Genomic DNA, 25,500 nt, shown 5'->3' with positions numbered 1-25,500 from the left:
CAACGGGAGGCAGGAGGTTCCTGTCGGGTGAGCCATTGTCACGTGACTGGGTCCTCACCAGAGGCTGGCCTCACCCCAGCTTCCAGGTCTCGCTTCCCAGCCAGCACTGGTCTAACTTGCCAGGACTCTGATCCCTGTGTTTGCCCCTCATCAGCAGCTGGCCCCAACTCCCCTTTTATATCAAGTTCCTGTGAATTTTGCAGTCCTGCAAGTGCTCCTGTGCTGGTCTCTGACCAGTTTGCCGTCAAATCCGTCTCCTGATTTGCTTTGTATGGTAGAAGGGCAGAACCAGAACTCTGCAGGCCATGTTTCCCAAGCTCTGGTGTGAGCTGACCTCGGAATAGTTTTGGACAAGAAGAATTTGGCAAGATTGTAGGGTAAGAGGAAAGAAGCAGCCAGGGAATTTCTCTCTCTCTGCCTTCTTTAGCATCTCCATTAATCCAGCTCCGTTTGGCCAGACCTGTCTATTTCAAAAGCTTCTGCTACTGATCTCAGCCTTCGGGTTCAGTTCTCTCTGCTTCTTCCCTTTGTTCCTTAGCCTAGAAGTGGGGTCAGTGTACCACTCATCTAATTTCTGTGGTGCTTCCCCTGTCCCCCTTGGCTTCTCACTCCATTTGAAATAGTTAGAGCATTTGTTAGAAGAACAGCTGGAAGTGATGGCTTTTATTTTATGCATTTTCAAGTTATAGCTGCCAGGACTTCTTGATCCCCTTTCTGCTGAAAGCACTCATCCAAGAAGAGGTTAACATCTGGGGGGTTGAGAGGGCTCAGGTGGCGCTAAAAGAGAAATCCAGATGTTGGGGGGGGTGGTTGTTTTTGTTTGTTTTTTAGGTTAAATTGTCTAGTTGGCATATGTGAGCTATAGATATAGTTACTTGTGGAACTAAACCAAGGATTAAACCAGGTTATGGTGATAGGAAAAAAATAGGGATTTTACAACCCCAAAGGAAAGTGTAGAGTTCCTCCAGTGAATGTTTTGGATGGTTTGGCCCATAGCGAAACCACAGACAAGAAAGTGGGCATTATATATCCAGAATGGGGGTATTTCATCTGGACGGTATAGAAGAGACCAAGAGGTGAACAAGGTGGGCACAGGCAGCACTGACATGGTGTCTTTTCAATAAATGAACTGTAACAGTTTGACCCTGTTGATGCTGGGAGAGATTGAGGGCAGGAGGAGAAGGGAGCGACAGAGGATGCGATGGTTGGATGGCATCATCCACTCAATGGACATGAATTTGAGCAAACTCTGGGAGATAGTGAAGAACAGGGAAGCCTGGCGTGCTGCAGTTCATGGGGTCGCAGAGTCCGGACATGACTTAGCGACCAAACAACAACAGTTTGACCAGCAAATAGAATCTGCTGCCTGGGGAAGTGGGGCAGTCTTTGGCATTTCAAAACCTTGTTGCAGGCCTTTACTTTGTTCCCTCTGGACAATAGTGAATCATCTTACGGCACAAGAGTGAGTTCTGCCCTCTGTCACTGGGTGTCTGGGAAATCCACGGTGTAGAATGGGCGGGACCCTTTCCTGTCTCCTGCAGGCTTGGCTCACAGCGACACTGCTTCTGGTGTCCAGCATGGTGGAAAGGACTATCCTGACTCCCCACAGTCTGTATTCCAGGGCAGACATTTGTTTAGTGTTACTTTTCGGTAAGACTATGAAATAATTAAGAAGCTTTAAGATTTTTCAAATTTTTGTTTTCGTAGACAGCTGGGGTAACATGTGAGCTAAGAATATATCTTTTCATGTTCATTTCATCTGAAAACAAAAATAGAAATGAGTAAGTATATTATGTAAATCCAGACTGATTTTTTTTACTGTCTCTGTATTGACTTTGTTTAAAAATATGGATGGTAACCTGGCAGCATGTTAATGGGCAGAAACATTGAACTGCTGCCATTTTGGCAGTCCCTGTGAAGAAACCAAGTGATAACTAAGTTTTCCCCTTTCTTGTGGAGCATGGTTACACAACAGCTACATTATTTCTGCCAGCAAGGTAGCACTGCCTCCAGCCCCAGGAGAATTAAAGCACTTCTGGAAGCTGCGTTCTGGCGTTGTCCATGGAAGCGTTGCAGAACTTTCTAGTAATCAAACACAAATCCCCAAAGGGGAGTTTCCATTATTATTATTATTTAACTCTTGGAAATTAAAACGAGAGAAAAATCTGTGCAGGAGACATTTTCCATCTGTGGGTTAAGCAGTGCTCCAGAGAAAGCTGTATGCTACAAGGTATGTTTTAGTCGGAATTCTTGGCTCCCAGGGACTGTAACCCAGCTGAGACCAGTTTAACCAAACAAGGAGGTTTTGTGTGTTTTGACAGATCCTGGTATAACTCACAGAACCAGAGGAGATGTAGTAGGAACAGGGCCCACTGGGAATTGGGCCCAGGTCCTTGAGCAGATGAGCACCCCTCCTCTCTGTCCACCTCCCATTTCTGTGTGTGTCCACACACCCAGCTGTATTTCTCAGACAACTCCACCAGCTGCTTCCTCCATGGCCAGAGGGGTGGGTTTTGTGACTGTCCGCAGCAGGATGCTTTGAAGCTGGAGGAGGAGTGTATTCTTAGAAGACGGGGTCGGGGTGGGGGCGCTGTTTGTAAAGATGAAACACTCTGGGTTGGCCACGTTTAGCAAGAGGAAAGGAGAGCTCAGGTCTGAAAGATCCACTGGACTGGGTTATAGTTTGACAACTTCCTAAAACTACATAGAATTAGATATTCCTGGGGAATGTTAAATTAAAAAAAAAAACATGTATACACACACGTGTATATACTTACATATTTTTTGCAGATGTCCATGGCATGTTAAATGAAAAGAAAAAACAGGTTATAAAATGGTATATAGTAAGTTCTATTTCCTTAAAAATAAACCAGCCAGCTCCTATATGGGTACATATGCTTGTGTGTCTGCGTTTAGTGAGGAGAAAGGCGGGGAAGGACACAAAGGCTGGTTGAGAGTAGGGGTGGGGTGGAGTGGGGAGATGATCAGCTTTGCCTTTATGTGTCATGTGCTGTGTCCTTTCACTTGTTAAAATAAGCCTGTATTGTGCTCGTAATTTGAGAAGCATCAATTAAGGAAAAGAAGAGGAGCCTATTCTGACTGACCTCAGGAGAATGGATCCAGGGACTGAGGTAGTCATGTCATCTCTTGAATTTTTTTTGACCATGCCTCACACTTGTGGGATCTTAGTTCCCTGACCAGGGATGGAACCTTTGGCAAGATCAAGCCAATGATAGCAGCTGCCCCTTGCAGCCAGCCCTGCCATTTCCTGGTGCTGGGTGTGCCACACACACCTTAACATGTGATTCTCAACAGTTCAGGGGGCTGCTTTCAGTCACAGCTGATAGTTGAGACTCAGCAGAATTGATATGGCTCAGGGCCCACTGCCAGGAAATGACAGGTTTGGGTTTAGGATCCTTCCCCCAAAAACACAGCCTCCTGAGCAGCAAGCCTTTTTTGACATTTCCCACTCACTAACCAAAGGTGTGGGGCCTCCCTGGTGGCTCAGTGGTAAGAAATCTGCCTACCAATGTAGGGAACTTCGGTTCGATCCCTGGGTGGAGAAGGGAATGACAACCCCCTCCAGTATTCTTGCCTGGGAAATCCCGTGGACAGAGGAGCCAGGAGGGCTACAGTCCATGGGCTTGCAGAGTTGAACACAGCTTATGCACCACCATCGGCCGAAGGAGTTAGAGCGGCTCTGAACTGGGATGCATGGTCTTTGTTCTTGAGATGGAATTGCTCCATCAGAACAATAGCCTAGTCTTAAAATATTTAATAATAATGCACAGAATGGAAGAAGGACCTTAAGGCAAGTGGCATCTGCTACTGGGAGAGCCGTGCCTGTTGTCTTACTGCCACCTGTTCAGAGGGACTAGGGAGAGGATGGATCTGGTGATTGGGATTTGAGTATGAATCCAGTTTGGGACACTTTGAATTGTAGGTGCTTATGGACCTGGAGCAGAGATGGCCATGGGTGATACTCATTTGCATCTCAGAAAGTTCTTGAATAAGACAGAAAAATGGGAGAAAACCCTAGGTACACGGTGATTTTTTTTTTTTTAAAGGAGATAAAAAACAGACACGGAAATAATATGATCTCAATTTTTAAAAATTAGATATAAATTTATCAAATAACAGTTATGTATGGTTATATGGTAGAATTAAGGGTGTTTATTTTCTTCTGAATATTTTTCTCTATGTATTAAGGTTTTTGACAGTGAATAACATTATTTCTATAATCAGAGGAAAATGTTACTTAGAAAATGAGGGCTTCCCGGGAGACTCAGTGGTAAAGAATCCACCTGCCGATGCAGAAGACATGGTTCAGTCCCTGGGTTGGAAAGGTCCCACGTGCCAAGGAGGACTAAGCCCACGCACCGCAGCTGTTGAGTCTGTGCTCCAGAGCCGGGGAGCTGCACCTGCTGAAGCCCGAACACCCTAGAACCTGTGCTGCACAACGAGAGAGGCCGCTGCCATGAGAAACCCAAGCGCGGCAACAAAAAGTGGCTCCTCCCCTGCCGCTCGCTGTGACAAGAGAAAAGCCTGAGCAGCAACAAAGACCCAGCACTGCCATAAAGAGATAAATACATCAGAGAAAACGAGAGCTGTTTCTTTAGTGGAAAATGTCCCATCGGGATATGCACAGGATATGAACAGAGTGTCCGTCACTATTCTGGGAGATGTGTGTGAACAGAAGCTCTGGTTCCTGCATGATTGCAAATACATAAACCCAGCTTGTGGCAGTGGACAGACCAGGAGCCTGAGAGGAAGTAAGAAGGCCAGCTAAGGGCTGTGTCTAGAAATACCAGAGCCTCCTCAGCCCATCCTCCCCTATAGGCAAGTTTCGGAAATCTGGCTCTGGGACAAGTTGTGTCTGTGGCGTTGTGGCTGAAATCGGCATCAGAGAAAGGTAGGGGTCTGAGTATTCAAAGCAGGTCTTCTGAGGTTGCCCCTTGATGCCACAGCTGTGTTTAAAGCCATTGATCCTGTTCAAGCTACAGAAGGTAGCTTGAGAGAACTTGCTGTTGAAGCTGCCAGCTGAGCTGTGACTGGACATCCATTTGCAGAAATGAACGCCTGTCCTGGCTTGAAGTACCTGCTCCTAGTGTCACCTGGCGAGGCTGCTTCCTCTTTCTGGGCCCCAGTGGCCTGGGCTGTCAAAGGGGGAAATGGAGATGGAGGATGCCTCTCAAGAGCTTCTTCAAGCTCTAAGGTCTGAGGATCCCCAGACCTTTCCAAAGATCTGAGGTTCTTTGGAAAATGGATGTATCTTACAGGTAGTGATTCAGAGTGGCTTATTGTACACTTGAAAGGTGGCTAGTGTGATGGAGGGACTGAATTTTAAATTTTACTACATTTTAATTTAAGTTTATATAACCATATGTGGCTACTGGCTACCCTATGGGACAGCACAGTTCCTTAACTGGAAAATCTAACATAAGGTGAGCATTTGGAATGCCTGTATACATTTTTATATATACCTACTTTGAAAGAAACTTTCTAATTTCAGAAAAAACGTTTGGGTTCTTTACAGACAATACAGACAAGAAGAAGAAGAAGAAAGTAAAAAATAGTCACGAAAACACCTACTCAGAGATAACTGCTCTTGGCACCTTGGTGTATAACTTTCTAAATTCCCTTCTGTGCTCACGTCTTAGGTAGCCAGCTGGCTTTCAACAGCATAGCTTGAAATCATCCAGGAAGGGATGAGACATGTTAGGAGAGAATGCCTGCTCACTGCCCAGCAGAGAATCCTGATAAAGACTTTAGCAATCTGCCCTGACTGATGTTTCTTTTCTGGGTGCTAGGTTATCAACCCTATGGGCTGGGATGCATTTGGATTGCCTGCCGAAAATGCGGCGATCGAGAGGAATCTACATCCAGAAAGCTGGACGCAGAGGTAGGTGTTTACAGGCATATTCAAGCACTTGTATACATTACCCTTAAACAACTTTTTTTTTTAAACCTGTGCATGAGAAATAGAAAGCAAAGGAAACAAAACACTGCAGTCTGCCAAGCAATAAAAAAGGATTGTCTATATTGGTATTTGCTTTTTCTCACACTGTATTCTTATCTAAGAAATAACACAAAGTGTTTGGCTATTCATTCATGTGTTCATTTTGATGCTTTGTTATTTACAGTTATTCTTCCTTTGAGTATTTGCATTTGGAAGGAAAAAGGAGGAAGAAAGGATGACATCTGTTAAACTTCTACAGTGTTCTTCATCTTCTTGACCATAGTTTGAGCCATATCCAAATGCCACATTGCAATTTTCTCTGCAAATTCTTTTAATTTTTTTGGCTTCACCATTCTGAAGCAAGAGGAACATAGATCGTCCACAAGGAAATATATGGCCACTTTATTCTAGGTGTGGCTTTCTCCAAGGAGGACATAGTCTGAGTGCCCCCTGTGGCCTCAGGCTACCATGTGCTCAGGCAATGCCCATCCCTCTTCCTCCTGATAAAGCCTTGAGGAACTGTACTAGAACCCAACACGATGATCTGGGCTCCTTTGATAAAGCCCTTCCTCACCCTACCCCTCAGAGGTTTAGAGGGCAGGTCAAGGCCTCTAGATTGTTGCCTTTCACCTTCCTTTGCTTTATCTCGCCCCAAAGAAACATCTTCTGCACCATCTGCTTCTCTTCTTTCTTCCTCATTTCTGGTTTCCACTTTTCCAATTATGGTTAATTCTGGAGCAATAGGAGTGATGAAAAAAGGAGGAAATGATGATTCAAATAAAAAGGGTCAAATATGGTATAAATTTGATATCACCCAGGACACTAATTGGCAAATTCTATGGGCCAAATTTGGCCCTGCCTAATGGGGCTGCCCTGGTGGCTCAGTGGGTAAAGAATCCTGTAATGCAGGAGACCCCAGCTCAATTCCTGTTTGGGAAGATCCCTTGGAGAAGGCAAAGGCTACACACTCCATATTCTGGCCTGGAGAATTGCATGGATTGTATAGTCCATGGGGTCACAAAGAGTTGGACATGACTGAGCAACTTTCACAAAAGATTTTATGAATAGTTTTCTTAGAGCTCAAGCCACACCCATTTGTTTATATATTGCTCATGACTGCTTTCATGACACAGCGGCAGAACTGAGTAGTTGAGGCAGAGACCGCATGGCTCATGTGGAGCTGGAAACGTTTACCATCTGGCCCTTTACAGAACAAGTTTGCCAGCTTCTCCACCAGAGCATAGCAGTAAAGAAGATGGCCCTTGAATCAGGCCACACAGGGACAGATCCTGCCTTTCTTTCTTCCTAGCCATTCGCCTTGAGCAGATTACTTAACCTCTCTGCCCCTCAGGTTATTTATCTGTAAAGGAGAATAAGGATTAAACACTGTCTTAGTCAACTGCTATTACAAAGCAAAAACAACACCCAGTTGTGGGTGTGACTGGTGATAGAAGCAAGGTCCCATGCTGTAAAGAGCAATATTGCATAGGAACCTGGAATATTAGGTCCATGAATCAAGGCAAATTGGAAGTGGTCAAACAGGAGATGGCAAGAGTGAACGTCAACATTTTAGGAATCAATGAACTAAAATGGACTGGAATGGGTGACTTTAACTCAGGTGGCCATTGTATCTACTACTGTGGGCAAGAATCCCTTGGAAGAAATGGAGTAGCCATCATAGTCACCAAAATGCAGTACTTGGATGCAGTCTCAAAAATGACAGAAAGATCTTCGTTTGTTTCCAAGGAAAACCATTCAATATCATGGTAATCTAAGTCTGTGCCCTGACCAGTAATTCTGAAGAAGCTGAAATTGAAAGGTTCTATGAAAACCTACAAGACCTTTTAGAACTAAAACCCAAAAAAGATGTCCTTTTCATTATAGGGGACTGGAATGCAAAAGTAGGAAGTCAAGAAACACCTGGAGTAACAGGCAAATTTGGCCTTGGAGTACAGAATGAAGCAGGGCAAAGGCTAAAAGAATTTTGCCAAGAGAATGCACTGGTCATAGCAAACACCCTCTTCCAACAACACAAGAGAAGACTCTACACATGGACATCACCAGATGGTCAACACCGAAATCAGATTGATTATATTCTTTGCAGCCAAAGATGGAGAAGCTCTATACAGTCAGCAAAAACAAGACCGGGAGCTGACTGTGGCTCAGATCATGAACTCCTTATTGCCAAATTCAGACTTACTTGAAGAAAGTAGGGAAAACCACTAGACCATTCAAGTATGACCTAAATAAAATCCCTTATTATTATACAGTGGAAGTGAGAAATAGATTTAAGGTCCTAGATCTGATAGACAGAGTACCTGATGAACTATGGGATCAAGACCATCCCCAAGAAAAAGAAATGCAAAAAAGCAAAATGGCTGTCTGGGGAGGCCTTACAAATAGCTGTGAAAAGAAGAGAAGCGAAAAGCAAAAGAAAAAAGGAAAGATATACCCATTTGAATGCACAGTTCCAAAGAATGGCAAGGAGAGATAAGAAAGCCTTCCTCAGTGATCAGTGCAAAGAAATAGAAGAAAACAGAATGGGAAAGACTAGAGATCTCTTCAAAAAAATTAGAGATACCAAGGGAACATTTCATGCAAAAATGGGTTCAATAAAGGACAGAAATGGTATGGAGCTAACAGAAGCAAAAGATATTAAGAAGAGGTGGCAAGAATACACAGAAGAACTGTACAAAAAAGATCTTCATGACCCAGATAATCAATAAAGCAGAAATAGATAGTGTGATCACTCACCTAGAGTCTAGACATCCTGGAATGTGAAGTCAAGTGGGCCTTAGGAAACATCACTACAAACAAAGCTAGTGGAGGTGATGGAATTCCAGTTGAGCTACTTCAAATCGTAAAAGATGACGCTGTGAAAGTGCTGCACTCAATATGCCAGCAAATTGGGAAAACTCAGCAGTGGCCACAGAACTGGAAAAGGTCAGTTTTCATTCCAATCCCAAAGAAAGGCAATGCCAAAGAATGTTCAAACTACCACACAATTGCACTCATCTCACACACTAGTAAAGTAATGCTCAAAATTCTCCAAGCCAGGCTTCAGCAATACATGAATTGTGAAATTCCAGATGTTCAGGCTGGTTTTAGAAAAGGCAGAGGAACCAGAGATCAAATTGCCAACATCTGCTGGATCATTGAAAAAGCAAGAGAGTTTCAGAAAAACATCTATTTCTGCTTTATTGACTAACGCCAAAGCCTTTGACTGTGTGGATCACAATAAACTGTGCAAAATTCTGAAAGAGACGGGAATACCAGACCACCTAACCTGCCTCTTGAGAAACCTATATGCAGGTCAGGAAGCAACAGTTAGAACTGGACATGGAACAACAGACTGGTTCCAAATAGGAAAAGGAGTACATCAAGGCTGTATATTGTCACCCTGCTTATTTAACTTATATGCAGAGTATATCATGAGAAATGCTGGGCTGGATGAAGCACAAGCTGAAATCAAGATTGCCAGGAGAAATATCAATAACCTCAGATATGAAGATGACACCACCCTTATGGCAGAAAGCAAAGAACTAAAGAGCCTCTTGATGAAATTGAAAGAGGAGAGTGAAAAAATTGGCTTAAAACTCAACATTCAGAAAATGAAGATCATGGCATCTGGTCCCATCACTTCATGGCCAATAGATGGGAAAACAGTGGAAACAGTGATAGACTTTAATTTTGGGGGGCTCCAAAATCACTGCAGATGGTGACTGCAGCCATAAAATTAAAAGATGCTTACTCCTTGGAAGGAAACTTATGGCCAACCTAGACAGCATATTAAAAAGCAGTGCATTACTTTGTCAACAAAGGCCCATCTAGTCAAGGCTGTGGTTCTTCCAGTAGTCATGTATGGATGTGAGAGTGGGACTGTGAAGAAAGCTGAGCGCCGAAGAATTGATGTTTTTGAACTGTGGTGTTGGAGAAGACTCTTGAGAGTCCCTTGGACTGCAAGGAGATCCAACCAGTCCATCCTAAAGGAAATCAGTCCTGAATATCCATCGGAAAGACTGAGGTTGAAGCTGAAACTCCAGTACTTCGGCCACCTGATGCAAAGAACTGACTCATTTGAAAAGACCCTGATGCTGGGGAAGATTGAAGGTGGGAGGAGAAAGGGATGACAGAAGATGAGATGATTGAATGGCATCACTGACTCAGTGAACGTGAGTTTGAATGAACTCCAGGAGTTGGTGATGGACAGGGAGGCCTGGCATGCTGTAGTAGTCCATGGGGTCGCAAAGAGCCGGTCACAACTGAGCTACTGAACTGAACTGATTGTTAGCTAATCAGAGATCACCTAGGGAACTTCTTCATAGTTTTTCATATTTTCATATTTTCAGTCTGTTTGAACTCAAAGGGTACACAGTAGAAATGAATTAGTCCTACAAAATCAAAAAAGAGGCCCTGAAGATTATCATATTTACAGAAGTAAGTTAGAGAAAGACAAATATCATGAGATCACTTATGTGTGGAATCTTAAATAATGATGCAAATGAACTTGTTTAAAAAACAGACATAGAAAACAAATTTGTGGTTTAGTAGTGGTAGTGTTCGGAGAAGGCAATGGCACCCCGCTCCAGTACTCTTGCCTGGAAACTCCATGGACGGAGGAGCCTGGTGGGCTGCAGTCCATGGGGTCGCTGAGAGTTGGACACGACTCAGTGACTTCACTTTCACTTTTCACTCTCATTCATTGGAAAAGGAAATGGCCACCCACTCCAGTGTTCTTGCTGGAGAATCCCAGGGACGGTGGAGCCTGGTGGGCTGCCGTCTACGGGGTCGCACAGAGTCAGACACGACTGAAGCGACTCAGCAGCAGCAGCAGCAGCAGTGGTAGTGGTAGTCATTCAGTTGTGTCCTTCTCTTCTCTGTGACCTCCTCTGCGACCCCATGGACTGTAGCCCTCCAGGCTCCTCTGTCCACGGGATTCTCCAGGCAAGAATACTGGAGTGGGTTGCCATTCCCTTCTCCAGATGATTTTCCCAACCCAGAGATAGAACCTAGGTCTCCTGCATTATAGGCAGATTCTTTACCATTTGAGCTACAGGGAATACCTTTACAGGGAAGGGCGGGGGGAATAAATTAGATGTTTAGGATTAACATATATTTATTACTGTATATAAAATAGATAAGCAACAAGGACCTATTGTATAGCCCAGGGAACTATACTCAATGTCTTGTAATAACCTATTATGGAAAATAATCTGAAAAATATGTATGGATGAATGAATCACTTTCCTATATACCTAAAACTAATACAGCGTTGTAAACTATACTTCCATAAAAAAGGTTACAATGTTTTTAATTAAAAATTGAATAGAAAAAAGAATATTTTCTTATTTCATGCTAAAAATTGGTTTATATACTTCTCTCCTCTTTTCCAGTTGTTTTTAGAGTTTCAGTTTTCAGGTTTTGCTTGACAAAGCCCTGTGTGATTTCTCCTGGATTTCTGAAATTTTTATGTTTTTTTTTTAAGGTGCTTTTAAATTTGTGAATGCTTGGCCTAAATTTGTTCAGGATCCAGGCATATGGATGTGCCAGGAGGGCACAAATCGAAAGGGTTGCCTTTGTGAATGCCCAGGGAAAAGGGCAGTCCGCAGGAGCAAAGACTGTCATGGGTTTTAGTAGATTTTGCAAGCGTCCAAAGAATAGCTGTCTTCTACTAAGCAGATATTTTCATTGGTTCTTAGTGATTTCCTTTTTTTCTTTTTGGCCAGAGCAAAACAACACTTAAAGCTCTTTGAATCGTCTACACTTTTCCAGTCTCCTTTTCACAATCTCAGAGTGTAATTTGCTTATGGCTTTTCCTGTTTCTAACATCCAAACGCTCTTCCCTTTGTTTCACAGTAATATTAGACACATGAGGAAACAGCTTGATCAACTGGGCCTGTGTTTCAGCTGGGACAGGGTAAGTCACCGCTCTCCCAGAAGGTCTTTATTTCGACCGCAGTCCTGAGCGAACAGGGGACTGTGCTCGTTTACTTTCTCTTCCTTCTCTTCTCGTCGAGAGGAGGGAAAGGAGGGTGGCAGAAAGCAGGCAGGGAGGATTAGCACGCCACAGATGAAGAAATATCCTCAGTGGATAATTGGTCTGAAGACAAGTAATTTTCTGAGGGATTAAGCTAAGAGAGTTAACTTCTTATTTAACGTCGCAGTTGGCTGTGATTTATGTATGTGGAAAAAGCTCTGCACAAGGATTGCGCCTATTGTCAACAATAGTTTAAAAAGACTATTGAAATCTATGTAAGTGATTAAATATCAACCCATGTGGTCCCTTTAGGTGATTAGGTATAGGTCGATGGATCATTTATCTCTTTTGTCCCACTTGAAATTGAGGTTCATGATAAATAGCCTTTTAGTATAAAGTGCTTTCAAACTGTGTGTTAAACCCCTGGAGAATTCCAGGCGTGGGAGGAGTTCAGTGAAGACCACTTGGGTGTTAGGAACACCCAGGCAAAATGCGGCTGAACCCTTCAAAGCAGTGGCCAGTAATTAGCCTCCAATTAAAATAAATTAATTTTTTTAAAAAGATGTAAAAGAAAAAAAAAGAAAGCAGTGGCCAAAGACCCCTGGGTAGACACTGATGCGCGGCCTGTTAGGTAAGGTGGACTCCTGCTCGTCCTCTCCACGAACCAATGCTGTGATCACTTTTAGCATCCTGTTTACTTCACAAAATGCTTTTCATTGCTGAGTCTGTCAAGTTCAAGTTCACATCCTTTTTACTCAATGAGAAGCACCTGGGAAAAACTTAAATATGATCGTCTTCTCCTCCCCCACGATTTTTTTAAGATTGCAATTTGATGAGTACAGTGAAAAGGAGTGAAAATCAAACACATTTAAACAGTCCCGGCTTTTGTCTTTTTTTTTTTTTCAGCTTCTTTAGATGAGTTCATGGGCTGAATCAAGTTCTTATTGCAGCACTGATGCCATTTCTGTCACTAACTTGCGAGGTCACCAGGGTTTTGTTTGGTGGAGGTGTGAAGAAGTCCTGGTGCCTGACTCAGGTTGTCCTGAGGAGCCGGTGGGGAAGTGCTGGTAGAGAATGAAACATATTCACTGTGGAGAGAACTGAGCAATGCCCTGAGCTCTCCAGAGCCGCGTCGGTAGATTCCTTGAGGGCAGAGATGGGCGTTTTAACCCTCTAGGATGAGAACTAGGCTAGTCCTTCACAGGAACAGCAACCATAAATGGTTCAAAAACTAATAGGTTGTTTTCCAGATTATCATAGAAGATTAGAAAACACAGAAAAGTGTAAAGAGCATGAGCCAGTGTGATTAATTCAACATCATTGTGTGGCTCCTTGTAGCCTTTTATTCTGGAATTATAAATATCTGTGTAATTTGCTTTTGCAAAATAGAATTCATAAATCATGTTTTTTATTTTGCTTTTTTTTTTAAACCCGCTGTTCATGAACATGTTTCTAGTTTATTAAAGAGTCTTTGGGAAAAGTGACTTTTTATCGCTATATAGTTTTCCATCTTATGAATATATCATAATTTATGTAACCTACCCCTTGTGTGTGTACTCAATCATGTCTGACCCCTGGCAACCCCACAGACTATAGCCCTCCAGGCTCCTCTGTCCATGGGATTTCCTAGGCAAGAATATTCAAGTGAATTGCCATTTCCTACTCCAGAGTATCTTCCCGACCCAGGGATTGAACCTACGTCTCCTGCATTGGCAGGTGCATTATCATACATTTAGATAGATTCTAATGTTTGTCTTTGTAAGTACAAGTTCTCAATCCCTCTTGTAAAAATCTGAAGTCCAGAAAGCTCTAAAAGTGGAACGTTTTTCATAATTGATTTGACTTCAAAACCTGACCTAAACTGATGTTTATCTCACTTTAAATGAATATCCATGTATGTTTTACTCTACGAATAGTACTGTATTGATTACCAGGTGCTCCCCCAGACATAGGTAAATATACTGTTGTCTCTTAATATCCAGAAAGTTCCTAGTTTTGAAGCACAGTTTGACCACAAGCATTTCAGATAAGGGATTTTGAGCCTGGAAGTGCAGAGTTGTAGATGAATATCACCACTCCTGCTATCGCTGTCTAATTGTTACTGAACAATTCCCATGGGCCAGGCACCCATAATTCTCCCTTGAGATCTCTAGAAAGCTCTAAAATGTGGACACTTCTGGTGACGGTGTTTTACTGCTGGTCACCCAAGCGGCAGGGCTGGGCACGTCGTCTGGGTAATTTACGACTGATGTGTTCACCCCCCAACACTTGGAGCAGATACCTTAGTGCACATATTTTGTTTCCTTAGTATGACTCCTCAAAAAATCCATGAACAAGTTTAAAGCTTATGGTACTTGAATTTAAAGATAGTTAAAGGTATAATTTGCTTATGTTACTTTGCTGTTGCCAAATTATCCTCCATAAAGGTCGTACATATTTACCCTCCCAAGTTATTAGTTATTTTCATCTGTACTTCTTTTATTACTAGTGATAGTGAGTTTTTTCGTGCTTTTAATGAATGTTTGAATTGGGGGAGGCAGGTGTGGGAATGATCTAACCATGTCTTTTGTCTGTACAGGTAGATGGTGTTTGTCCTTCTCTTAGTGATTTTTATTTTGTTACAAATATTTTCCCTCAATTTATCATTTGCCTTGCATGCTTCCCAGGTGGTGCTAGCGGTAAAGAACCTGCCTGCCGATGCTGGAGACTTAAGAGGCATGGGTTCAATCCCTGGGTCGGGGAGATCCCCTGGAGGAGGGCATGGCAACAAATGCAGTATTCTTGCCTGGAGAATCCCATGGACAGAGGAGCCTGGCAGGCTGCAAGTCCATAATGTCACGAAGAGTCAAACTAGCACACAAATATTTTCTTGGAAAGGCCTTTCAGACAGATAAATACATTTATATCTCAATTAATTTTTAATTTTTGCACTTAACTGGAATTGAGCTAAGAAATTCCTACTTTTTCTGAATAACCAGTTGTTTCTTTTATCTTCAAACAGTCTTTTCCTCACTGATTTGAAAGGCTACCTCTATTATGGTCATGATCTTTTACACTATTATTATACACTTAGGTTCTGTTTCTGTTCATTTGATCCATTGATTACTATGTTATTACTAAACTATTTTTAGTGACAGTTGCTTTATAATTGGCTTTACTATCTGGTAACAGAGGTTTTTCCTTATTGTCTGATTTTGACAGTGCTATTCCTCCTATCTTGTGTTTTTGTTTCCTTGGTGTATTCTGCCCATTTAAAAGCATTTTTATCCTTTAGTTGTTGAATTCTTTTGATGTACCACTTATGTATACAGTTCATTTAAAAAATTAAAAGATGGACAAAGCATATGAAAGAAACCATCTTTTGGCTAATCTAGAGTCTTTAACAGTGAAGTGTAAGCTATTTATTTTTTATTTATTTTTGTATTTATTTTTGTAACTAGTATATCAATTCTTTATTCTTCTAAAACGTCTTTTTTTTAAAAACGTGTTTAGCAATATCAACATAAAAAATAGAACAGTATGTATGCTTTTGCTTCCTATGTAAGGTAAGGAGATTAGCTGGTAGATACACTTTCCATTTTCTAAATCTGTTTTCCAGAGGCTTTGGGGGTATATTCTGAGATTTGGGGCCTAATTTCTTCTTGTTGTAATTTTTCTCATCACGTATCACTTCTTAACATAGAAACGTAGATCTTTGCTTTTGGTTTTAAAATTGTATCCATAACAATTACTGAAACTGAATGACCCTCAGCTAGCTTCAGTGCTCATCAGTAGACCTTACAGAGCATGATTGCCCATTTGAAAAATCTAGATTTGTGAAAAAATGTTTAGGTGTTTTAGCTCTTGCTTTGAGTCTTCTGACATTGCATGCTGTTTTCATAACAGAGAATGACTTTTCATTGCTTTCACCTATGAGCAGCAACTTATTGGGGGTATATATCATTCTTTTTTCTTTCAAATTTCTTTAGTAGACCTTGATCCTTGATTTACTGTCTTAGAAATTATAGACTCACAGGAAGTTGCCAAGATAGTATAGTGAGATCCTATGAACCCTGCACCAGCTTTTCCCAATGATATCACTTTACACAACTACAGTGTAATATCAAAACCAAGAAATTAACATTGGCATAATGCTATTAACTAGAGTACAAATCTTCTTCAGACTTCACCAGTTTTTATATGTACACACAGTGTGTGTACCTGTGTATGTATGTATGAGGAGGAGGAATTCTGTGCAGTTTTATCACGTGTCGATTTATGGAACCACTACCATCTGCCCATCGTCTGCTGATAGAGAAGTCTAAGGCCAGCCCAGATCGTCCCTTTGTAATACAGTGATCTTCCTGCTCTCGTTTTGGTGCTGTTGGACTCCTTTTGTCCCTGCCTTTGCCAGAGACAATTTTTTAAAACTTCCCTCAGGGTGTATCTTCCGTCCTTTCACTTCTAATTCACCTGTTGCTTAGTGCCCACTTTTGATCTGCGGTATGAGTCTTGCCTTCTGGCAGCTTTCTAGACTCTTTCTCAAGAACACCGACTCAGTGTGTGCTCTGTTCACTGTCTGCCATCCTTTTCACCCCCTCCCTCATGATTTTGGTCCCTTTGTTCTCCTCTACCTTTTGGGAGCACGTCTCCTGTTTGCTTTCCACATCACTGATTCAGTTCCTATTGAATCAGGGCTGCTTTGTGTGGTTTCTAATGCCAATAATAATTCTGCTATTGTATTTTTAGATTAATTCTCAGTTTTCCTCATCTCATTCAGTTCCTATTCTCTTTCTCAAGACTCTTGGCCAGATACGTTTCTTTTCTTCCTATTTTGCTATCTTATCTCATTTCACAGACCACGTATGTTCAGAAAATTTCTTGAGAATACAAAGCGATGCTCTTGAAAATTTATCTTTTGCTTCTTGTAATAAACCTTTTCACAAGTTTGAAATGCTGGACTCTCCTTGTTTGTTTCAGAGTCTTTTCTCGGATCCCTTGTGGATTTTCCCGCCTGTTTCCTGAGTGAGGTGGACTCGTGTATCAGTTCAGATATCCATCAGCCTGAAGGGAGCAGAGTGGAAGCTCTGGTCATTCTCTCTGCCTCCTTCATTTCTGTCGAGGCTCAGGGGACCCGTAGCTCCCGGGGCGTCTTTCTCTTTGCTCTGATCTTTACCCGGGTGTGAGCTGCAGTCACAGGTGCCCGTGAGCATGACAGCTTCACCCGCTTCCAAGGCCCTGCAGCCTGGGGTGTCCAGTTTGTGGGCTTTCCATCTGCTCCAGAGTCCATTCTCCCCTCTGGACTCACCCTTTCAAGTTAGGGGTGCCAGAGCCCTGCTTCTCAAGAACCCAGTCTGTCTTTAAGAGGGGAAGGTGCTCTTTGGTGCACGGTGTTTGTCTTCAACTTAATCCCTCGGCCGAACTTCCTTGATGTTTCTGGGATGTCAGTGGCACCTCTGTTATTTCCTGTACTGTGCAGTTCCTTCAGCCTCCATCTTTATATTCTCCTGATCATTTTGTAAAATAAACACGTTTTTCTGTCTTTATTTGTTTTTGGCTGTGCTGGGTCTTCGTTGCTGTGCAGACTTTTTGTCTACTTGCAGTGAGAGGGGACTACTCGTTGTGGCGGTGCGGGGGCTACTCGTTGGGATGGCTTCTCTTGCTGTGGAGCATGGGCGTCAGTAGTTGTGACTCCCAGGCTCTGGAACACAGACTCAGTAGTTGTGCCACATGGGCCTCGTTGCTCTGAGACCTGTGGGATCTTCTGACCTAGGAACTGAACTGTGTCTCCTGCATTGGCAGGCAGATTCTTTACCACTGAGCCACCAGGGAAATCCCCCTAAATGGTCATTTTAATGGGAGTATTGGAAACAACTTTAGGTACATGTGTCCTTTTTCTTTTTTTTAGCCTATTTATTTTTTAAAAATGCAACAAAGGTGAATATTTTTCATGATAAAAGGTACAATTCACGAAGAAGATAGACATTGTAAACCATTAGGACACGTAACAACAAAGAAAGAAAGATACATAAAGCAAAAATCAGAAGAGATATAAGGAAAAAGAAAAAAAATTTATAATCATAGTGAGACATACTAACTTTTCTCTGAGAATCTTTTAGATGCATGCATTCTTGATACCCTTTTTCCCAGAAATCCACCAGTGCTTTCTAATGAAACCTTTACATTCTGATGGATCATACAGAGCCACAGAGTGAGGAGGTAGAGGAAGAGTTTGTTTATAATTGGTGGGGTAGATCTGTGCCCTGTGCAAATAACAACCCTAATGTCTCATAAAAACTGGGCACTTAAGTAGGTGGCATGTATGGACGTCAGAGTTGGACTATAGAGAAAGCTGAGCGCTGAAGTATTGATGCTTTTGAACGTGGTGTTGGAGAAGACTCTTGAGAGTCCCTTGCACTGCAAGGAGATCCAACCAGTCCATCCTAAAGGAGATCAGTCCTGGGTGTTCATTGGAAGGACTGATGTTAAAGCTGAAACTCCAATATTTTGGCCACCTGATGCGAACAGTTGACTCATTTGAAAAGACCCTGATGCTGGGAAAGATTGAGGGCAAGAGGAGGAGGGGAAGGCAGAGGATGAGATGGCTGGATGGCATCACTGACTCAATGAACATGAGTTTATGTAAACTCCAGGAGTTGGTGATGGACAGGAAGGCCTGGCATGCTGCGGTTCATGGGGTTGCAAAGAGTCGGACATGACTGAGCGACTGAACTGAACTAAGTAGATGGCTAGTTGACAGTCAACAGAATATTTAAAAAATCAGATGGCTCAGAAACCTCCTCTTCCTCCCCCAGGTGGGGAAAACCTGGGTCATGGTCTCATCCTTCCTCCCTCTGCCTGGATGGGGAATCCCTGTAGGAATGGTCCAGCTCTGGAGCTGCCTTCTCATCTTTCTTACAGCAAATGCTTAATTCTCTGAGTTAAAAGAAAAAAAAGAATACATTTCTGGGATCAATACTTTTCTGGTGAGCCAGAACAATAATCACATGGTGCACTTTCGCTCAGCACTGTGTTTCACTTTATCAGATGCTATTCCCCATACAGCTTCCATCATCTTGATTTGGAAAGGAAGAAACTGAAAGCCGAATTTGAATAGCTAAGCATCTCCTACGGGAAGAGGAAAGAGGCGATAAAATTCCAAACCGTGCAGTGAGAGAGATCAGACACGTTTTTGTGTGTGTGGAGCACGCACTTTGTGGACTCATCGGCAGCCTTTCTGGAGAAGGTGTGGCCTGCGTTCTGTTTTCATGGCTTCCGGTTGTGGCCTTGGTGATCGTGCACTGGTGCTCGGGATGGCCCCGTGAGTTCCTTGGGATGTGACATTAGCTTCTACGCTGTGGGGTTTGGCTCACTGAGGCACGCCTGTCTCTGACTTTGACCCTGTGCCTTCCCACCCGTGCTCTGGTGCCTGAAGCTGGTTCTGAACCAGGCCTTAGCTGTGTTTTGATTGGAGTAGGCTCTGGGGCCTGATTTTTAGCAGGAATCATCTGGATAATCGTTTGGGGAGCAGTTCCTAGGAGTTCCCTTCAAAACCAGCATATGAAGAGAGAGAGAGAAAAAAAGTCCCAACCAGATAGGACTCAAAGTAATGCCTGTGGAACCTGTGAGAGCAGAGCTTTATTAACTCGTTTAGTGTTTGCTGAGCAATCCCCAAACACTCATCCATCAATGTAACATCAAAACAAAATGGAAACACAGGACTGGGCATCAATGATGTTTGGATTAACCTGTCTCCTTTACTGGAGTAATCAAGAATTGACTCTTTACAGAGTTTCCTTACTGTGGAGATCTTAACAAGCTTTTATTTTACGAGCAGTCATTTTCATTGGATTTTAATTTCATGTACTTATTTTTGGCTGTGCTGGGTCTTCATTGCTTCGAGGGCTCTTCTCTAGTTGTGGCGAGTGGGGGCTGCCCTCGTTGCGGTGAGCAAGCTTCTCGCCGCGGTGACTTCTGTTTCAGGGCACGGGCCCGAGGGTGGTCGGGCTCTGTAGTTGCAGCTCCCGGGCTGTGGCACACAGGCTCAGTAGTCGTGGCGCACAGGTTTAGTTGCTCTGCGGCCTGTAGGATCTTCCTGGGTTATGGATCGAACCCACGGCTCCTGCGGTGGCAGGCAGACTCCTCACCGCTGAGCCACCAGGGAAGCCCCATCTGTCACTGAATGTCAGGTTCCTGGGTTTGGTTTCTTTCCTTGCTTCTACATTCCGTCTCCCATACATGTCGGTGCCTGGTAATAAGGCCGGTGGGTTTGCCCAGCAGCACCATTGGAATCAGGGATTACTGCCCCCAGGCACTGACCCGAGTTCAAAACGGGCCCCCCTCCCACTGCTGGGTTCCCTGAAGGTTATGTTGGCCAAGACGAAGTGTGGTTATCCCTGGGTGGTGGAAGGGACACGTCAGAAGTGGCTCTATCAGAATTTTCATTGGGACTGGCTTTTCTGACCTTGGCGTTTTCCAAGTTCTATCCATCCCTGCTGCCCAGCCTCCATAAATTCTGCTGAGGCGCTCACGGCATCTCCACTGTGCACCTGAGTCTCGTGCTTCTGTTTCTCTCTCTTTCTCTCTTCCTCCCCTTGCCTTGTCCTCTTTCTATTCCTTGCCCTCATCCATTTTCCTTGACTTACTTGCTTTCCTTTTCCTCTTGTCTTCTCTCTCCTGCCTTTTTTTTTATAAATAATTTTATTATTATGAAAAATTTGTAACCTACACTAAAAGTGAGACTACCATAGATAACCCCCAAAGACTCATCACCCATTGTCAACAGCTGCTGCTACTTGACCAGTCTTATTTCATCTATACCCCTCTGCTCTGCATTATTTTGCCACAAGCCCCAGACATCCCATAACCTCACCTGAAAAGAGTCATTATCTATCACTAGAAGATGAAGGCTCTGTCTTTCCTTCTCCCTCCCTTCGTTCCTTCTTCACGCTCCCATTATCACACGTACAACAATTAACAGTAATGCCATAAAATCAGGGAATGCCAGACATTTTGCAGGTTTCCCTGGTTGTCATGTCAGTACTTCTTTCTACCGGGGTTTGTTTGCACTTCTGCTGGCCTTTGTTTAGCCTTTCCTTCCCCACCCTCCTGTCATTATCATGGTTTGGAACCAGTACTGTCTTTTCATCCGAAACACACAAGCTCTTTGGACCATAGCCGCATGAGTTCATTTTCAAAGACAGCATGCTTTGTATGATTACAGAGTGAAAACTATTACTGCCTCAAGGCCCTGACTACCTTGGAATTTGATGTACAGAGAGGACTAGACATTTGACAGGAGGGATTAAACTCCAGGAAAGAATGAGGCTTCTAGGATAATAGAAAGATACATTTTTAACAGTTTTTATTTTAAAAGAATTTAAAGAGTAGCTTAAAACAAAAAGAACTTAGGGCAAGTGGTCACCTGAAAGCCTGGCTGGGAAGATGCCAGTTGTGAAAGCTCAGGGCTCTGGTTGCCTTGACAACGTGCAGCCGGGCCTCGGAGTGTTCAACTCTCTGAGTCCTCCTTCAGGTCGTTCCAGAAGGGAAGCCATTTGTCCGGTAGAGCTCTGGCTCCGGATCACTTGCTCTCCCTCAAAATCAAAAAATTAACCTTCTTCCAAATGTTCTTCTGTTACCGGGAGGGAAGAGGCAATACCTTTGTTTTACCCGAGATGAACTGGCGGTTTGTCTCGAGTGCTTTCGTTTCGGGGAAGCTTGGTGCTGATGCATAAGGGTTAGTGTTCAGAATTGTCGCCGTGTCTCATCACCAATACCTCACACACGTGTAGCCAACCCCATCCACTGCTGTGCCAGCTCAGTACTTGCCAGCCTAAAACATGGTAGGGAAAGCTTTTGGTTGCTTCAGCCAGGATAGCGTTCTTGGACTCCTCAGCCCTAACTGAAAAGGAGATGTCCTGGGGCAACAGGGAATAGTTTGTTTTATCCTCATGCCCATTTGTGGTCAGGAGCCCTATGAAGGATGCACGGTCTGGCTCATGGAATAGAATTTCCCAATTGAATGCTTGTTAAATGCTTCTTGGAGATCAGATCTTGGACACTTATCCAAGAGGCCTGGGCTTTGGTGATGGGCCCTGCTGTTCACACAGGGTGGGCATGATCTGTTACCCTCTGAGCCTCAGGTTCTTATGGTTGTTAAAGAGATTAGCTCACTCCTCAGATAGTTTAGAAAATAAGAGTGCAAAACCTCTTCCCCATGGCTGAATCAGATTTACAGGTCAGTTTTGCATGATAGCCAGTACAACTTTTGACCGGACGGGTGCCTGTAAGTGTACAACACGAGATGCTCTACGCACATTGGGAGGCGGTATCCACAAGGCCTTGATGATAATGTTATTACTCCATGAAAATAACGAGGTTAATTTATGCGTGTGCTTTGACCAGTGGTTCTCTAACATTGGCAAGCTTCAGAATCACCAAGAGGGCTTGTTAAAGCACAGATTTCTGGGTCCCACCCTGATGCAGTATGTCTGTGGTTTTGTTTTTCTGTTCAGAAAAACAGGACCTTAGGAATGATCATACTCCCAAACCTTATTAGGAATCACAATAAGACCTACCATTAGTTTTTTCTGACATGTGGTAGAGCATAAATGAATAATAAAAACACAATTTTTTTAAAAAATAGGTAATGTTTTTGCAAATATAAGATTATTTTTATAACTTATTTCTTTGTGAAATGTTAGACATGGATAGATTAGAGCATAAAGCATGTACATAAAGCTTAACACTTTTATCAGAAATGCAACCAAGCACCACCTAGGTTGAGAAAGGAAACTTGGCAGCACCCAGCAGCTCTCTGGGGGCCCTTTCCCAGTCGCAGCTCCGTCTCTCCCCACTGCCAGCATCGCGTGGAGCTGCTGCTCCGACATTTACGGCCATCCCTGGCTTCTTTCCAGCTTCACCACCCACCAGAGTTTCTCACAGTTGCATAAATGGACTCACCTATATGTGTTCTTTTGTGTCTAGCTTCTTAAACTCAACACTTTTAAACTTTTTCTAGAGGAAAACCACACTCCTGTGCGTCCCCCACACTCTCAGTACTCTGCGACCCCAGCCTCACGTCTGACGCCAGATGTGTGTCCTCTGACGTAACTCAGTTCTGATACTGTCTGCATGAAGATGGCGTCCAACCCCACAGGTTACACGCTTAGCCCTACGGGCCAGTCCCCCTGCCCTCACTTCTTATTCCACTCACAAGTCCAGGTTGTTACCTCGGCTTCTGACCAGCTGACTCTAAGTCAGAGGTTTCCACAACCCCTCCTTGATTAATTTGCTAGCAAGAGTTCACGAATTTCACAGAATTCAGGAAGGCAGTCTGCTACTTGGTACCAACTTATTACCAAGGGCATCAAGATGAACAGCCAGATGAAGAAGTACATAGGATGGGGCCTAGGAGGGTCTCAAGCGCAGAGTCTTCTGTCCCAGTGCGTGTTGGTGCTGGGCCTTGCCAAAGTGGACCTTGGGTGGGTGCCAACTGGGATGCCCACTGCATGTCCCAGTGACCATGCAGGCCACCTTCCTGCATGTCACCATCCCGGAGGCTCATCAGACCTTCCTGTTCCCTAGTGTTTATGGAGCAAGAATGAGCTCCCTGACTCTCTGTTTGAACTCCTCTGACACTGGCCCATCAGAGAGACGGAGGGCCACCTCATTACTGCTGGCTGGGGTCGAAGTCCAGACTCCCTTCCCCCACCCCTGTAGTCTCCACTAACACTGGCAAGGTTTTTCTTTTTCTCCCCCCATATTAACTTGGATTTTATTTTTATTTAAGTTGATTTACAATGTTGTGTTAGTTTCTGTTGACAGAGAAGTGATTCAATTATATATATATGTGTGTATATATATATATATATATGTATATATATATGCCTTCTTTTTTTATATATATTCTCTTCCATTATGGTTTATCATAGGATACTGAATGTAGTTTCTTTGTGCTGTGCAGTAGGACCTTGTTATTTCTCTGTCCTGTATATAAAAGCTTGGTGTCCAGCAGGAGTAGGAGAGCCCGATTCTCCCCTCCACCTCCGCGGACACCGCCCTGATGCAGAGAGACTGGGCTCCCTTGTTCTTGGCCCCCCAGGCTTGTAAGTCTAGACCGTCCACTAACCACTTCCTGGCGGGGGATAGGGCTGTCATTTTTTCCTGTGGTGTTGAGTAGGATGGAGCAGTAATTGTCTAAATTTTCTCTCTTGTTAGGCTGTCCCTTTCATGGTACTTTGGCTAAAGGAAACGGGCTTTCCTTTCTTCTTTTTTATTTTTATTTTTTGTCTGTACGCCTTAGCATTTCTGGATTACTGGCTTCATTAGCTCCAATTCTGGGACTTATGAGGCATAAAGAAAATCTGTGAAACTCACCACTGTGTCATTCCTCAGGTGCTGAGGTCTCTAATTAGCCTACCTTCTCTTCTCAATGTATCTAAGTCTGTGTTTGCTTTATACATACATACACACACACATATAACGTTCAAGGTTTGCAGCTGTACTTAGTGGAAAGAACAGGGAAAAGGGCATCTGTTCCATCTTCCCAGAAGAAGACGGCATATATAGTTTTAAATCCCCCCCTTCTTCCTGTGAGATTCTAATCTGCACTTCTCTGCCCCTAGTCCTTCCCTTAAACATCACTGGGCTACATTGTGTCACATATGACATCTTTGAGGCTGTGATGGGTTTCTACTACTCGTTGCATATAGAGCTCGCAAGCAGCAGAACAGCTCATCTTGGACACCGCTGTCACTGTTTTGCATCCAAGGAATTGACGAATTGATATTTCCTCTTCGTCTGGACATATGCCCATCTCTAACAAATAGCCTTCTCATTATTCAGGAAACCTAGAGAACTCACTTCTCAAAAACATCTTTCAGAGGACGCTGCCCTGTTGATCCTGAAATTTTCAAGTGTATTGCAGATTAAATTAATGTTCTTTTCCTCCCAGGAAAAATGAAACAATGATAGAGAGCTAGTTTGGTATGAATAGTTGAAATACTGGCTTCTGCCCAAGTAGACTGATAACAAATTACAACACACACCCATTCATCTCATCTGTAGTTGAATGGAGGGTTTTCCATTCCCAGCTGTCTAGATAGAAAAGCTGTCCCTGTTGTCTGACTGCCTTGATGAAATTCTTGTCAGCTGGCAAAGAACAGTTACCAAGCAATTAGGCAAATTGTTGCTTCTTGTCCAATTATGGATAGTTTACAGAAACTTGTGCCATTTGTAGCAGGAGACAGCTTTCGGGTTACCGTAAAAATGACAATGGTCAAAAAATAATGGCCAGGAAAATAGCAAAAGAGGAGCCTACTGGTCAGCCTGCTTTCAGTTCAGAAAGACAGTGTGAGCTGTCTTCAAAGCTGCAAAGACCATGATTTCCTTTTCCTTAACGCTCCTTCTCTAAATTGGCTTCGAGAGCACGTAGAACATGAACCTTTCAAATGACGAAAATTCAGCTGTAGCCCTAGATTTGAAAAACAAGACCTTTAAGAGTGAAATACTTGCTCTGTAAAAGCAGAGTGTCTAGCATTTGTCATTTTCAGTTTTCATCAAATGCTCATTTTCAGGCTAAAGT

General features: G+C 43.3%; 1 protein-coding gene across 1 annotated transcript in view; it reads left to right on the top strand.

Moving 5' to 3' along the window:
• LARS2 (leucyl-tRNA synthetase 2, mitochondrial) overlaps window positions 1–25,500 on the top strand; it is a 142,533-nt gene that overhangs the window by 15,804 nt on the left and 101,229 nt on the right. Inside the window, exons 3-4 of the mRNA XM_068982310.1 lie at window positions 5,811–5,902; window positions 11,816–11,876. Of these exons, the coding sequence (XP_068838411.1) occupies window positions 5,811–5,902; window positions 11,816–11,876 (153 nt within the window). The remainder of the gene's footprint in view (window positions 1–5,810; window positions 5,903–11,815; window positions 11,877–25,500) is intronic.

The sequence above is a fragment of the Capricornis sumatraensis genome, chromosome 10, assembly GCF_032405125.1.
Source record: "Capricornis sumatraensis isolate serow.1 chromosome 10, serow.2, whole genome shotgun sequence".
Taxonomy (NCBI): domain Eukaryota; kingdom Metazoa; phylum Chordata; class Mammalia; order Artiodactyla; family Bovidae; genus Capricornis; species Capricornis sumatraensis.
This window is presented reverse-complemented; position numbering and strand designations above follow the sequence as displayed.